This window comes from Muntiacus reevesi, chromosome 21 (assembly GCF_963930625.1).
Source record: "Muntiacus reevesi chromosome 21, mMunRee1.1, whole genome shotgun sequence".
NCBI lineage: Eukaryota > Metazoa > Chordata > Mammalia > Artiodactyla > Cervidae > Muntiacus > Muntiacus reevesi.
Genome location: NC_089269.1, coordinates 10685622 through 10701417, shown reverse-complemented (window position 1 = coordinate 10701417; position 15796 = coordinate 10685622). Strand labels below are relative to the sequence as shown.

The 15796-nt window shown below is 41.1% G+C and overlaps 1 protein-coding gene across 1 annotated transcript in view; it reads right to left on the bottom strand.

The window, feature by feature from the left end:
* The window catches only part of ABI3BP (ABI family member 3 binding protein), a 265954-nt gene that overhangs the window by 41499 nt on the left and 208659 nt on the right, over positions 1-15796 (bottom strand). Inside the window, exons 52-55 of the mRNA XM_065913797.1 lie at positions 15522-15587; positions 12953-13027; positions 1700-1777; positions 71-175 (exon numbers count right to left, since the gene is read on the bottom strand). Of these exons, the coding sequence (XP_065769869.1) occupies positions 71-175; positions 1700-1777; positions 12953-13027; positions 15522-15587 (324 nt within the window). The remainder of the gene's footprint in view (positions 1-70; positions 176-1699; positions 1778-12952; positions 13028-15521; positions 15588-15796) is intronic.

Sequence of the window (15796 nt, the reverse complement as noted above, 5' to 3'; positions counted from 1 at the left end):
ACCAAGGGCTGGTGGTTGACCAGTAAAACGGAATTCAAGGAGGGATAGGGAAGGTGGGTGGCCGACATACCTGCACTTCCTGGCTTTCCGGTGACATTGTTGGGTGGTAAAGGCTTTCTTCGTGGGGGCATGGGTCTGGGTGGCAGGGGTGGGCGACGAGTACCTGGGACTATGGCTAAGAGATAATATTATATTATTATCATATAATATGTCATATAATAATATGACCACAGATAAAGTGGTCATAAGGATTCACTCTACAAAATCACAGGTTTTTAAAAAAAAAATACAATATTCGACAAGTGGCAGTTGGATGACAGAGAATAGATTCTACAGAAAAGTGCCTGTGAGTAATACTTTCTGATGTTCTTTTAAATTAATGCTTGTAATGTACCCACGGATAATAAAGCAGATGAGTTAATGGGGAAAATATTCTCTAATTATGGATAAAAATATATCAGTAAACCTGCCCTTTGAAAGGCTGTACGAATGCACAGAATTTAACATCTTTTGCTTCTCATATAGATTCAACAGGAGCATTTCTGAGCTTCATTGTCTCCAATTGCCTTTGCTTTGCAGACTACAATTCTTACACCATTTTCGCTTTGAGCTGGTAAAGCATGTAATTTCTCCCTTAGTAGGTGTTCCATCCCATCCTCCAACTATATCACGTAATTATAACTAAACCAACACTTTTAGAACTTCTCAGATGATTACAACAAAGTAGTCCTAGTGGCAGATGCAGTAAGCCTGCGCCCCATGCAGATCAGAGTCACCACACAAGGGCGCCTGGCCCGGGAGCTATAAATGGGAGCCAAAATTTCCCACCCACTCTGCTCTCTCACCCACCCACGAGCCTTCACGCAAGGACGCCAACCCAGAGGAAAGGCACGTTTTTCTAAATGGTTTGCCTGAAGGGCAGAGAGGAGAAAAATCTTTTTATAATCTGCACAAAGGCTGACAAGGCTAAAGTTACCTGAAGCAGTCCACCTTAACCCAAATTTTCTTTGAAGTCCTGTGTTATAAGCTTAAAAATGCATCTCTTTCTTTGCATAATGTATTGGTTTAATAATCTTCAAGCAAAATTGACAATCCAAGAAAATGCCCTGTGACTTCAAGTACTTCCTGGGCTATCAGGAATTGTGCATGTGCATGCATGAATGTGCATATGCTGGGGGTAGGGAGGAGTGAGTCATGATGATAGAATAGAGATGTCCCACCCAGACATTAATACATCAGAGTAGGTTTCACAGCATCCTTCTATAAATCACGGAGCTTTTATTCAATGCAAAGATATTATCACTTCATACTTTTGGCCTATTATATACAGAACAGTCTCAAAGTAGAAATATGAATCATTTCTGGCAAAAGGATATTATAATAAACTACATAAGAGGAAAACTTGTATATGATGAAAACTAGAATCCAGTTACTTTTCAGCATTTGATCCATTGTGGCCCCTCGGGACATTAGGTGAAGTAATTATTAAATCAGTTCCTCATTAGAATTTGTGCACAAAGGACTTTTCATTTTCCCAAGTAGTTTAGTATGTTTATCTAGCAATACCCAGGTATTGTTAGCATGGATCTGATGCTTTGGGGACTGTGAGCATGCTACCTGTTTTGCGGCAGCACATATAACTTGCAGCAACAAGTTTCAGAGCAGAACTGAGTGAGGGAGTCAGCCTCTTATTCCTTACCTGGTTTTTTGGTGGGGTGAGAAGAATCCACTGATACATTTCCACCAGCACCAGATGGCAGTGGGACGTGCTTGACCCCTATGAGCAGAGATAATGACAGAATAAACAGATCGCTAAATTGTGATAAACATTCTTCACAGAAACTTCATAGAATTGTTAGTGATAATGTGCTTTTTTATTTTTTCTTTTAGAACAAGGATATTGGTGTTTTTGTGCCTAGACATTTTGATTGGCTTCTCCCGTCTGCATACAGAAAAAATATCTAAAGCCCTGCTGCATTCATTGGTGGTGTTTTTTTCTATGAAGATTTAGTGTTTGATGTTTTGATCGTGGCTTTGTATTAATTTTCTATGCTGCCCACCCTGCACTGTCTGCCTGGGTGGTGGCGTCTTGCCAGAAAGATTTCATCTACAGTGATTGACTACTTTTCTTTTTTTGCCAATGTTCATGCGTAAATTCTGTGGTTTTTAAAAATATTTTTCTCTAACTCCTCTACCCCAATAAAAACCCTTATAATTTCAACATGTGTGGGTTTCTACCTAATGAATTGATTTTAAAATATTTTTTGAGACGCCTTGGTTAGCAGGTTGGTTAGGCCACAGACTGTATCTGTACTCTTAAGATTTGTAAATTAGGCCTGAGCAGGCCTTGAACTCCAAGTTGCTGTTTGGAAGAAACTGATCTGAAAATTACCCTGCATGCTATTTTATCTCCCAAGTCTCTGAGACAAAATCTGTTGGTTATTACTAAGTCATTCACCTAAATACCCACGCTAGGATTTTGGGTAGCGATCCTAAGGGTAGAGGGAACCAATTTACTTTTTGTCCTGTATTTTTAAAAATTATTATTCTCTTGCACTATAAAATAGTCTTCCCTGACATGGCTGGCAGTCTCTATTAAGGAATAATAGGAACAGATATTTAGAATCTCAAGAGTGAATATTATCCTTAGTTAGATATAGTGGCTCATCCTGAATTTTCCAGGTGGTGCAGTGGTGAAGAACCTGCTTGCCAAAAAAAAAAAAAAAAAAAAGAACCTGCTTGCCAGTGCAGGAGACACGAGAGACATGGGTTCGATCCCTGGGTCAGAAGATCCCCTAGAGAAGGAAATGGCAACCCACTCCAGTATTCTTGCCTGGAAAATGCCATGGACGGAGGAGCCTGATGGGCTACAGTCCACAGGGTTGCAAAGAGGTGGATATGACTGAGCGTGTGTGCATACACGCGCGCGCGCGCACACACACACACACACAATGGCTCATCCTAAAAAATGAACCCATACCCTGAGGACATGTGTGTGTGTGTGTGCTCACTATAATATGTATTAAAGATAAGAATAAACACTGAGTTTATATACTAGCTAGTACATTAACAAGAACAAGCGGTCACAGACCTGTTCGGAGTGCTGTTCCAGGACTCTGTAGGGATCTTACACACTCAGCCTCATGTAATAGGTAGGCAGAGATATTAAGTATACAACAGAAGCTTTGCTTGCCAAACATTAGATGATATTTTTGCATTAATTTATGAAATTATTAATCATGACTATTATAATGAACATTGATCAGCCCAGGGATCAAACCCAGGTCTCCCACATTGCAGACAGTCTTTACCATCTGAGCTACCCAAGAAACTCATTAATATATTACTAACGTTATTATTAACTATAATAATAATTATGACTAACATTAATTTATGAAACCTAGTATTGCAATTCCACAGCCTCTGCTGTTTGAATACGAGGTAATATATAACCTCATGGTGAATGTTTGTATGGAGCCAGGGATCAAATGCTGTTTATCTGTGGTGGGAATAAAGTGTTTCTGCCGTCAATGACTATTTTGTGGCTCATCCCACAGGCACGTGGGAACAAAAGCTCATGGGTCTTCTTCCTGCGCCCTCCTCTGAGTGGCAATGGGAGTGGGAAATGACTCGTTGGGGGGTTACTCTGTCTGTGGCTTACGGGAATGCAATTCTTTTGTCAGCAGGATAACCTGGTTTGCTGAGATCTGATTTACCACTATTTTTCAAGGGTAAAATCACGTTATATCCTCTAGCATGCTAGCAGGTTATGTGTGTCTTCAGTAGACACTTCTTCACACTCTTTTTCCAAATCTTTTTCCAAATCAACAAAGTATGTTGATCCAATACTGCACAAGCACCTTAGATATTCAAGACCTGATTTGATCCACACACCCCTTCTGGGTGGGAGATACCACTGGGGTCTCACAGAGGAGGAAACCCGAGGCAAGGGGAGATTAAGTACTTGTCCAGGGACTCACAGTTAAAGTGGAGGCATTCACACCCACATATGCCCAGCTCCCAAGCCCGTTTCTTGAGCACTAATTGGGACAGTACAGGCTGCCTTTTTCTGTTATCATCTTCCCTCTGATGAAGAGAAGGCCGGAAGTGGCATCACTGGTGCTAAAGCCCATGCTGCCAAGCCTAAACTTAACCTGACTTAACTGCAGTTTTGACCTTACCCAGAAATGTAATCTCAATCGACCAGCCTGGAAATTTCAGGTCAGCCCCTGTGAGGGAATCTGTCACAGGCACCCTCTTCATCCTCCAGAAGAAGTTATCTACAACAGTAAAACCCACGCAAATCCCTTCCAGCTCCAAAGGTGTCCTGGCTCCAACATAGTATTTTCTTTAGGCGATGGCTCCCTTGCCCCACACTTGCTCCTATACATGTGGTTGCCGCAGCGGAAGGGGAGGGTGGGGCAAACGGGGAGAGTAGGGTTAACACACACACACTCCCGTGCATTAAAGAGACAGCCGGTGGGAAGCTGCTGCCTAGCAGAGGGAGCTCAGCCCAGTGCTCTGTGATGACCTAGGGCGTTGGGATGGGGTGAGAGGGAGGTCCAAGAGGGAGGGGGTGTATATATACACATATAGAGACACACACGTGTACACTCACACATATGTACACACATATCACACACGTACAAACATGTACCCTTTGCTGGACAGTAGAAACTAACACAAATTGTAAAGCAACTGTCCTCTGATAAAAAAACAAAACTTCCATTGAGCACAAGTCTTTGGAGTGCCATTCTAGTCACTACACAGGATGCTGCTTGATTCATAAATTGCTGAATGCGTGCTGTGATAAGTCACCTCAGTCCTGTCCAACTCTGTGACCCTATGGAGTGTAACCCACCAGGCTCCTCTGTCCAGGGAATTCTCCAGGCCAGAATACTGGAGTGGGTTGCCTTGCCCTCCTCCAGGGGATCTTCCCCACCGAGGGATCGAACCCTGGTCTCTTACCATCTCTGGCACTGGCAGCCAGGTTCTTTACCACTAGCATCACCTGGGAAGCCCAATAAAGCCAATTAAATCTTCAAATTTACTTGGCTGATTTTTTTTTTTTTTTTCCAATGCTTCTCTTTGGCCTCACAATGAGTCTGACTGACTTTAGCTCTCAGGTCCTATACTCTGCATTTCAGGTGTCTGAAATACACCAGTGAGGTGTCACATCACTGGGTGAGGGCTAAACAACCATGGCTGGCAAGTAGGTGCCATGCAGTCATGCCACTGATATGTGGGAGTCAGAGAGAAATGCAAGGATGACATGGTTTTCCAACCACACATGTGCAGATCCACCAAGTCACAGGCTGGTAAAACGGAGAACTGAGAGAGAATCTAAAGCTCTGCAGGATTACTTTATGGATAAGAGAAAAAACAGAATCATCCCTGGCCTCTTTTCCAATTAAGGGAGAAATCAGCCATTTTCTGTATAGGTAGAGATGGAAGCATCCTACTCTTATGATCCTTGTAGGTTAAGTACCCAAGTCAATAGCGTCAGTTGCTAAACTGGATTTTGTCCAGCCTTCAGAAACAAAGAAAAGCCAGCAGTAGATGAGAACGCTGGGAAGAGTCCCGCAGAAGGCAGCCGTGGGACTCAGGGGAGAAGCATTGAACTGGGGACAGGAGAGTGAAGTCCCGTTCTGGGCTTGGCTCCACCTGGCCGTGGTTTGCATGTCAGCCAGTAGCATGTGAGCTCAGGCCCTGGAGGCCAGTGAACTTCCGTGGCCCTGAACTGAGGCAAGCCAATAAAGGCCAGCGCAAGCAGAGAGGCAATGGGAGGGCAGAGGAGGAAGCCAGTGGGATAGAGTGCGGACAGAGAGTCCTCAGGAACTGACATCTGGTTAGCCAGTGTGGCTCAGGCTGCAACAGGAATTCTTTCTCCCTTAAGCAGGATTAATCCACTATTTTCTCAAGGACAGCATTGGCTCTGAAAGCACCAAGACTCGAACTTCAATGTAAGCCCCCAAATGTCATATGGAAATTCTCCAAAAATCTCTTGATTTACATAGTTCATCCCTTAGCAATTTATTGTCAGAAATGAAGTAATGATTTCGGTATTTTGAACCATGGTAACAGAAACTTTGCAAACAAACACAGCACACTGGGAATTGATTTCCGAATGTATTCGAGACGGTTCCTCATGACCGAAAAGGAGTGGTGTTTATGGATGATTGGTCTCCTCACCCACGTCTCAAGATCTCAACACCTGGCTGCAAGGTCAGGGGCAGAGGGCCAGCAGACTGGAAGATTTAGCGGCAGCTCAGACAAACACATTCCTCACCTGGGAGGCATCTGGGTTCTGGTTGTCAAGCACACTCCATGTGGGTCCAGTGAAGTGTGGATTCCTCATTAGGAGAGAACGGAGCAGAGAAAGGAGTCTGGGATTCAGGTGTTAACACAGCTGCCAAACCACATGTGCCAAGGGGGTTTCCAAACCACACTTTGCCTGGCACATGTGGGCCTTCAAGGAATGTTAGCTGAATGAAAGAACAGTTGTACAACGTAGCAGCTTTCTTCCATGGTGAGAAAAGTGGAGATTGTCTGGCAAAGGACGGGTGATTTTTTCTGGCCAAGGTCAGAGAGGAACTATTTTCAGCTCTGAGGGCCGTACTGTCTCTGTCACAACTCTTCTGTTCCGCCACTGTGTTGAGAAAGTTTCTACAAAACCTTGTTTACAAAAAAAGGCAGTGAACTGCATCTGGTCTGTGGGATTGTACTTTTTGTGGGCCTCCTGGTGACTCCGTGGTAAAAGGCTTCCCTGGTGGTTCATTAGTAAAGAATCTGCCTGCCAATGCAGGAAACCCAAGAGATACGGGTTTGATCCCCAGGTCAGGAAGAGACCCTGGAGAAGGAAATGGCAACCCACTCCAGTATTCCTGCCTGGGAAATCCCATGGACAGAGGAGCCTGGCAGGCTACAGTCCATGGGGATGCAGTGTCGGACATGCCTTAGCACACACAATTGAACTTTGTGCAATCCCCTGATCTAGGCATGCTTTTGCATCTCAAGTTGGTTATAAGCATGTAGAACATATCAATTAAGTTGAGATGTAACTCTGGAAACCCTGAAAAAGCAGAGTGCTGGAAAAATGCCCTACCTAAACTTCACTCTCTGAAGGCTACTTTCTAACTTTAAGGTGGAGAAATATTATACATGTACATGTGAAATGAACATAAAGCAGGGTAAATATCTATAATGATGTTATGAATTAAGAAACTTGGGTCAAGATAGTTTAAAGATTGCAGGGTGTTTATGGAGTCACTGCAAGATTTGTATAGAGACCTAAAGAATCAAAGGTCCATAGTTTTAAGGCCTCAGAATATTTCTCTTTTAGTTTTCCAAAGGACCAACAGTAAATATTTTTATGCCTAAGACTATGAAGAATATGTCCTATAAGTCCTAAACACATCCTTATATCAGCTGATTTTTTTAAAATGTAAAATATATGTACTGAAAATTTCAGCAAGAAAAATTATAGTAAAATATATGTGAGGTGGATAAGAATCATACATATTCTAGGCAAAATGTCAAAGTTGGATGAAAAATCAGTTAACACGGAAATGTTGTTCTCATTAATACGCAATTGAGGCTAGAAGTGAGTGTGAATGAGACAACAGGACTGGGTCAGAGAAGAAAAGAAATCTGATGTGAATACCTGCATTTCTATAAACAAGTCAGATCAAAACCATGCACAAAGTAAGGCAGACTTCTGTCTATAACCTGAAGGGAGCAGATTTAAAAACTTCTGTTTCTCACTCATTTCTCAAAACATCATTCCCCTGGCCAATAATTTGAAAGCTGTTATAATTTCCTTTCATAATATGCTATGTAATGTCATCTGTGATTTGTATTTCATTTACTTTCTTTCTGGTCTTAACTGTATTGCCTTAACACTCCACATCTATTTTCAATGGAAGGGGTAAAAGTAGGTATCCCTACTTATATTCTTGATGTTAGAAGAAAAATATTCAGACTGGGAAGCGAGATGTTAGCTCTAGGTTTTTCTCAGATGTCCTTTATCAGAGGGAGGAAAATTCCTTCTATTTCTAGTTTTATGAGAGTTTTCATCATGAATGGTTTTTGAATTTGGTCTCATGGCTGATTTTTTATTTATGATCATGTGATTTTTTTCCCCCTTTGTTCTGTTAATGTGGTTAAGTTCAGTTGCTCAGTTGTGCCTGACTCTTTGCAACCCCATGGACTGCAGCACACCAGGCCTCCCTGTCCATTACCAACTCCTGGAGTTTATTCAAACTCATGTCCTTTGAGTCGGTGATGCCATCCAACCATCTCATCCTCTGTCGTCCCCTTCTCTTCCCGCCTTCAATCTTTCCCAGCATCAGGGTCTTTGCCAATGAGTCAGTTCTTCACATCAGGTGGCCGAAGTATTGGAGTTTCAGCTTCAGCATCAGTCCGTCCAATGAATATTCAGGAATGATTTCTTTAGGATGGACTGGTTGGATCTCTTTGCTGTCCAAGGGACCCTCAAGAGTCTTCTCCAACACCACACTTCAAAAGCATCAATTCTTCAACACTCAGCTTTCTTTATAGTCCAATTCTCACATCCATACATGACCACTGGAAATACCATAGCCTTGACTAGATGGACCTTTGTCAGCAAAGTAATGTCTCTGCTTTTTAATATTCTGTCTAGGTTGGTCATAACTTTTCTTCCAAGGAGCAAGCATCTTTTAATTTCATGGCTGCAGTGACCTTCTGCAGTAATTTTGGAGCCCAAAAAATAAAATCAGCCACTGTTTCCATTGCTTCTCCATCTATTTGCCATGAAGTGATGGGACCAGATGCCATGATCTTAGTTTTCTGAATGTTAAGTTTTAAGCTAACTTTTTCATTCTCCTCTTTCACTTTCATCAAGAGGCTCTTTAATTCTTCTTCACTTTCTGCCATAAGGGTGGTGTCATCAGAATATGAGGTTATTGATATTTCTCTCAGCAATCTTCATTCCAGCTTGTGCTTCATTCATCTCAGGTTTTCTCATTATTTACTCTGCATATAAGTTAAATAAGCAAGGTGAAAATATACAGCCTTGACATACTCCTTTCCTGATTTGGAACAAGTCTGTTGTTCCATGTCTAGTTCTAACTGTTGCTTCCTGACCTGCATACAGATTGCTCAGGAGGCAGGTCAGGCAGTCTGGTATTCCCATCTCTTTAAGAATTTTCCATGGTTTGCTGTGATCCACACAGTCAAAGGCTTTGGCATAGTCAATAAAACAGAAGTAGATGTTTTTCTGGAACTCTTGTTATTTCAATGATCCAGTGGATGTTGGCAATTTGATCTCTGGTTCCTCTGCCTTTTCTAAATCCAGCTTGTACATCTGGAAGTTCACAGTTCACATACTGTTCAAGCCTGGCTTGGAGAATTTTGAGCATCACTTTGTTAGTGTGTGAGATGAGTTCATTTGTGTGGTAGTTTGAGCATTCTTTGGCATTGTGTTTCTTTGGGATTGGAATAAAAACTGACCTTTTCCAGTCCTGTGGCCACTGCTGAGTTTTCCAAATTTGCTGGCATATTGAGTGCAGCACTTTCACACCATCCTCTTTTAGGATTTGAAATAGTTCTACTGGACCTCCACTAGCTTTGTTCGTAGTGATGGTTCCTAAGGCCCACTTGACTTTGCATTCCAGGATGTCTGGCTCTAGGTGAGTGAGCACACATTCGAGGTTATCTGGGTCATGATGATCTTTTTTGTATAGTTCTTCTGTGTATTCTTGCCACCTCTTCTTCATATCTTCTGCTTCTGTTAGGTCCATAACACTTCTGTCCTTTATTGTGCCCATCTTTGCATGAAATGTTCCCTTGGTATCTCTGATTTTCTTGAAGAGATCTCTAGTGTTTCCCATTCTACTCTTTTCCTCTATTTCTTTGCATTGATCACTGAGGAAGATTTTGTTATCTCTCCTTGCTCTTCTGTGGAACTCTGCATTCAAATGGGTATATCTGTCCTTTTCTCCTTTGCTTCTCTTCTTTTCTCAGCTATGTATAAGGCCTCCTCAGACAAGCATTTTGCCTTTTTGCATTTCTTTTCCTTGGGGATGTCTTGATCACTGCGTCCTGTACAATGTCACGAACCTCCATCCATAGTTCTTCAGACACTCTGTCTATCAGAGCTAGTCCCTTGAATCTACTTCTCACTTCCATTGTATAATTGTAAGGGATTAGAGTTAGGTCATACCTGAATGGTCTAGCAGTTTTCCCTACTTTCTTCAATCTAAGTCTGAATTTCACAGTAAGGAGTTCATGATCTGAGCCACAGTCAGCTTCTGGTCTTGTTTTTGCTGACTGCATAGAGCTTCCCCTTCTTTGGCTGCAAAGAATATAATCAATCTGATTTTGGTGTTGACCATCTGCTGATGTCCATGTGCAGAGTCTTCTCTTGTGTTGTTGGAAGACGGTGTTTACCATGACCAGTGCATTCTCTTGGCAAAACTCGTTTTGCCGTGCTTCATTTTGTACTCCAAGGCCAAATTTGCCTGTTACTCCAGCTATTTCTTGATTTCCTACTTTTGCATTCCAGTTCCCTATAATGAAAAGGATATCTTTTTTTGGTGTTAGTTCTAGCAGGTCTTGTAGGTCATCATAGAACCATCCAACTTCAGCTTCTTCAGCATTACTGGTTGGGGCATAGATTTGGATTACTGTGATACTGAATGGTTTGCCTTGGAAATGAACAGAGATCATTCTGTCATTTTTGAGATTGCATCCAAGTACTGCATTTTGGACTCTTTGGGTGAATAGGACAGCTACTCCATTTCTTCTAAGGGATTCTTGCCCACAGTACTAGATACAATGATAATCTGAGTTAAATTCACCCATCCCAGTCCATTTTAGCTTTCTGATTCCTAAAATGTCGATGTTCACTCTTGTCATCTCCTGTTTGACCACTTCCAATTTGCCTTGATTCATGGACCTAAGATGAATTTAGGTCCTATGCAATATTGCTCTTTATAGCATCAGACTTTACTTCCATCACCAATCTCATCCACAACTGGGTGTTGTTTTTGCTTTGGCTCCATCTCTTCATTCTTTCTGCAGTTATTTCTCCACTGATCTCCGGTAGCATGCTGGGCACCTACCGACCTGCGGAGTTCATCTTTCAGTGTCCTGTCTTTTTGCCTTTTCTTACTCTTCATGGGGTTCTCAAGGCAAGAATACTGAAGTGGAAATTGCACCAATTTGTTTGAATGTTAAGACAAACATCCTTTCCTGAGGTAAATATCATTTGGTTGCTCTATGACAAAGAGATGTTCCACCCATATCTCCAATCAAGGCTCTCCTCAGCTGAGGCTGACCCTGAAGGCCCTGACAATGGGATGCTGTCTGCTGACCTCACTCCTAGCAGGGGGCCAGCCTGTTCTTCCCTGAGGGGGATCCCAATAGAGAAACATTAAACATGGAACATGTGCAGCACATTTGGATTGGGGATGCTAGTGGAGCAAGGAAAGAGGAAACAGCCATGCCCACCAACCTTTTTCTATCAGCAACCAACGGATTAACCTGAAGGCGTGCTGGTAAAAGGTCATCCTTCCAAAGCTAAGTTAGGTGAGTTACTACAAAGCTGACTTTATCTACACAAGAGGGTAACAGATGTCAATCTGTATCACAAGTAGCTCTGGAAAAAATTTTATACTACTGATAAACTAAGCATAATCATGCTCTGTTTTCTCCCCAAAAGACAGTTAACGTTTTCCTAGTGAGAATCACTGCTTGCTCATACTGAAGGTTAATGGCTTTCAAGTTCATCATAGCTGTTTGTTCTCTCATTTGCTCTGCTGACATAAATGCTTTCTTCTATTTTTACTTGGACAAACTCTGGGGAATTAGTTTGAATATTCAGAAGGTAGCTGTGTTCACAGCCAGACTGTTTACGTCAATATGAGACACTATGTACTGCCTAGTCCCACTTGGGAAGAATAAAAGGAACAGCTGAGCACAAATAAATACTGGAATGCTTTCTTGCTTTTCATGAATCAGGAATTTATAGTATCTGTCTCATTGCAGGAGAGTGAATTCCTAGAACTTCAGACATTGTAATAACCTAGTACAAAAATACATGCTAAAAAAAAAATCTAAATCATTTTTAGACTGAATATGTGTCTTCAGATAGTATTCACATCTTTCTCATTAAGGAACAATTAATTATGGGTTGATTACATATACATATATATGCATTAAACAAACTATAATGTTTATGCATTTTTACATAAGCAGGCACAAGATCTGCACTATTTAAAAAATATTTCAAGGGAACAATGCAATCCCATATTAAGGCATTAAAAACTACCATTTACCTACTGAGTGAGTTGAGTGAACGTTTATCAGTTATTTGTCCTAATTATCTATATGATGTCCCATAGATGAGACCGGAGCAGGGCAATATCATTTAATCAAACTGAATGAATTGGAAACATTAATATGCTTGTAACCAGGGTGATCATTTGCTAATTGCTCTTCTCATTTAAATATCATATTCCAGGTTGTTAACAGATGTGGATCTTTTAAAAATATTATAATGGCACTTATGAAATTATAAACTCGAAAACCAATTGATCATTGTCTCAAAGACCAAACCTATATATGGAAATGTGAAGTCTTCCCTAATTTTGAAATTAGGGAAAAAGCTATTTTGATATTTTAATTCATACTTAATCAGGATCTTTTTAAGAATTAAGACTATATATTGTAGTTGATTTAGTGGATTGGGTTGAGAAAAGAAGGAAACTATTTTTTTTATGTTTACAGGGACATTTGAAATTTTTATTTTGGAATGATTTACAATTTTCAGTTCTATAAACTTCTAAAACTAGTTATACTAACTCAAAACAAGTGGAAATTGAAATGTGAATTTAACAAAATTTTAAAAATTGAATGAAAACATTTAGAGTTTGATAGGATGAAAAGGAAATAAGTTTGTGATCATTACCTGCTCCTATTCCATTCCCTCTGGGTGTCCCACTGGGTCTGGGTCTGCTCGGTCTTGTAGTTGTCTTATTCAGAACTATAATAAAGTGGGAAATAAACAGTTTAGACATTTTTTTTAGTTGAACATTTGCAGTCAAGGAAAATAAAGCTTCCCAGAGAACTGGAACTCATGTAACTGGCAACAAAAATGATGACTTACCAAAAAGTAATGTTCACAATATAGAAGTCACAGTTTTGGTATGAAAATCAGAGAGTTGAATCTGAGGCCTGAGTGTATGCTCTGAGGTGATCTGGTTTAAGTGGGAAATAGCTTGCTTCATTTATAAGCACTAGATACATTTCAAAATGGGCTTCCCTAGTGACTCAGACAGTAAAGAATCTGCCTGCAATGCAGGAGACCCGGGTTTGATCCCTGGATTGGGAAGAGCCCCTGGAGAAGGAAATGGCAAGCCACTCCAGTATTCTTGCAGGGAGAAGTCCATGGACAGAGGCAAATGGTGACTACAGTCCATGTGGTTGCAAAGAGTTGGACACAACTGAGTGAATAAACTTTCACTACTTTCACATTCCAGACTGGGACTGAAGAAGGGTCAGGACCACATATGCCCAATGAAAACCCAACACTTGCTGTGCATTTATTGTTAAGGCCTTAATTCCTAACACGTGAGTTGGTGGTCCTTGTGGAGGGGTCTTTAGGTACGCATCCTTCCTCATTAGGCTGGTGTAAGTTTCCTTAAACACATGATGTGGTAAAACTATTGATATTTCTCTCCTGCTCTGTTGAGAGTCATAATATTACCAAAACATTGAAGTCATCTGTCTTATTCTCCACTTAGCTGCTTTTTAAAGGAAAAGCACTAAGTATATTGCAATTAAGAGAATGAGTTCTAGAGCCAGACTGCTTGCCTTTGACTCCACTTCCTAGCCCTCTTTAAGCCTTAGCTTCCTCAACCTAGTTCTCACAGGACACATGGTAAGCACCCAACCACCATTAGGCATTACTGTTACTGTTTCCTTATTGTGTAGAAAGGTTCAATATAACCAACTACACATTAAGTTCTCAACAGTTATCATGATACAAAAGTCACATGGAGGTGTATTTTTTTTTTTTAACAAAGATTTCTGCACCTGTTACCTTTAGGAGTTTCAGGATTACTAAAAAAAAAAATATGGGTTCCTCCATAAACCAAAAGATATATATGTATGTGCTATTTCTTCCATGTGCCCAGAGAGATATTCATCAGGAATGATAGCTTATAAGCCATTTTTGACACTTAGAACTTTAAAACTTCTTAGAATCACAGAGGAGAAAAAGGACAGAAAACATCAGAGTCTCTGGTCCAACTTGTATGTTAGACTAGGAGTGATTTACATGGGTCAGATTAACCCCCAAGTTAACTTCCCCTAACAAGGTTCAGTGAGGGAGAGCCTCGATCTTTTGACGACTTTGGTCATTTCAAAGCATTTTCTGGGAATTCCCTGATGGTCCAGTGGTTATGACTCAGCACTTTCATTGCTGGGGCCTGGGTTCCATCCCTGGTTGGGAAACTAAGATCCTGCAAGACTGCAGAGTGGCCAAAAAGGAAGGTTTTTTTTCCAGTTTAACTATCATTTTACTTTTGATGTATACGACCTGTAAAACATGTGTTTGCTTGTTTTTATATGAAAGGAAAGTCACTCGCTGTGTCTGACTCTTTGTGACCCCATAGACTACAGACCATCGAATTCTCTAGGCCAGAGTACTGGAGTGGGTAGCCTTTCTCTTCTCCAGGGGACCTTCCCAACCCAGGTAAAAGTATTCTTGTAGAACAAGAGCCTTTCATACTGGAAGAGATCATCTTTCCTTAAAAGATAACATTTGAAACAAAATACATCATAGCTATTGCTAATGTTATCTCTATAACTGCCATGGAAAACTGAAAGAGGGAGAGAGAGTGTGTGTGATTTAGGCAAAAATACTATTTTCAAAATGATTTTATATTGTTAAATTTTCATAGTGGTCTCTGAATCTACTTGTCCTTGAAAAATTTCAGTCAAGTCTTGTCGCTTCCATGGATTCATGATTACCTCTCCACTTACCCAGAAGGATCAGATTTTTGTATGTAATTTATTTCAGTTTCAGGATATATAGCCTCATTTGGTCATTTGGCTGTTTCAATACATTCTTTTTTTGGTCATGCTTCACAGCATGCAGGATCCTAGTTCCCTGATCAGGTATCAAGTCTGCACCTCTTGCAGCGGAAGCTTGGAGTCCTAACCACTGGACTACCAGGGAATTCCTCAATACATTCTATATCTTCTTTCTTTCAGTTAAGTGCTAATCACTCAGTCGTGTCTGACTCTTTGCAACCCCATGGACTGTGGCCTGACAGGTTCCTCCATCCATGGGATTTTCCAGGCAAAATGACTGGAGTAGGTTGCCATTTCCCCCTCCAGCGGTTCTTCCCGACCCAGGGATCGATCCGGGTCTCCTACATTTCAGGCAGACTCTTTCTCGTCTGAAATACCAGGGAAGCATATCTTCCTAGGTATGTTGATTATTTAGAGCATTAGAAAGAGCAACAACTTACCAGGTCTGATGTGTGGTTTGTCAGGTGTTCTCGGCCTCATAGTAGTAGTATACAATCTATGTGGTGCTGAAACAGAGGAAACTGATTTAATAACCAACACTCCCAAGCCCCAAAATGGAGATTCAGTACTCTACAGACCAACAACTTGCACACTTTGCGTGGAAGCATAAAGAGCATTTTTAAATCTGCAAGTGTGCATTAGAGCATTGATGCTAAAGGAAAATGCATGTTTAGTTGCTCAGTTGTGTCCCCCTCTTTGTGACCCCATGGACTAC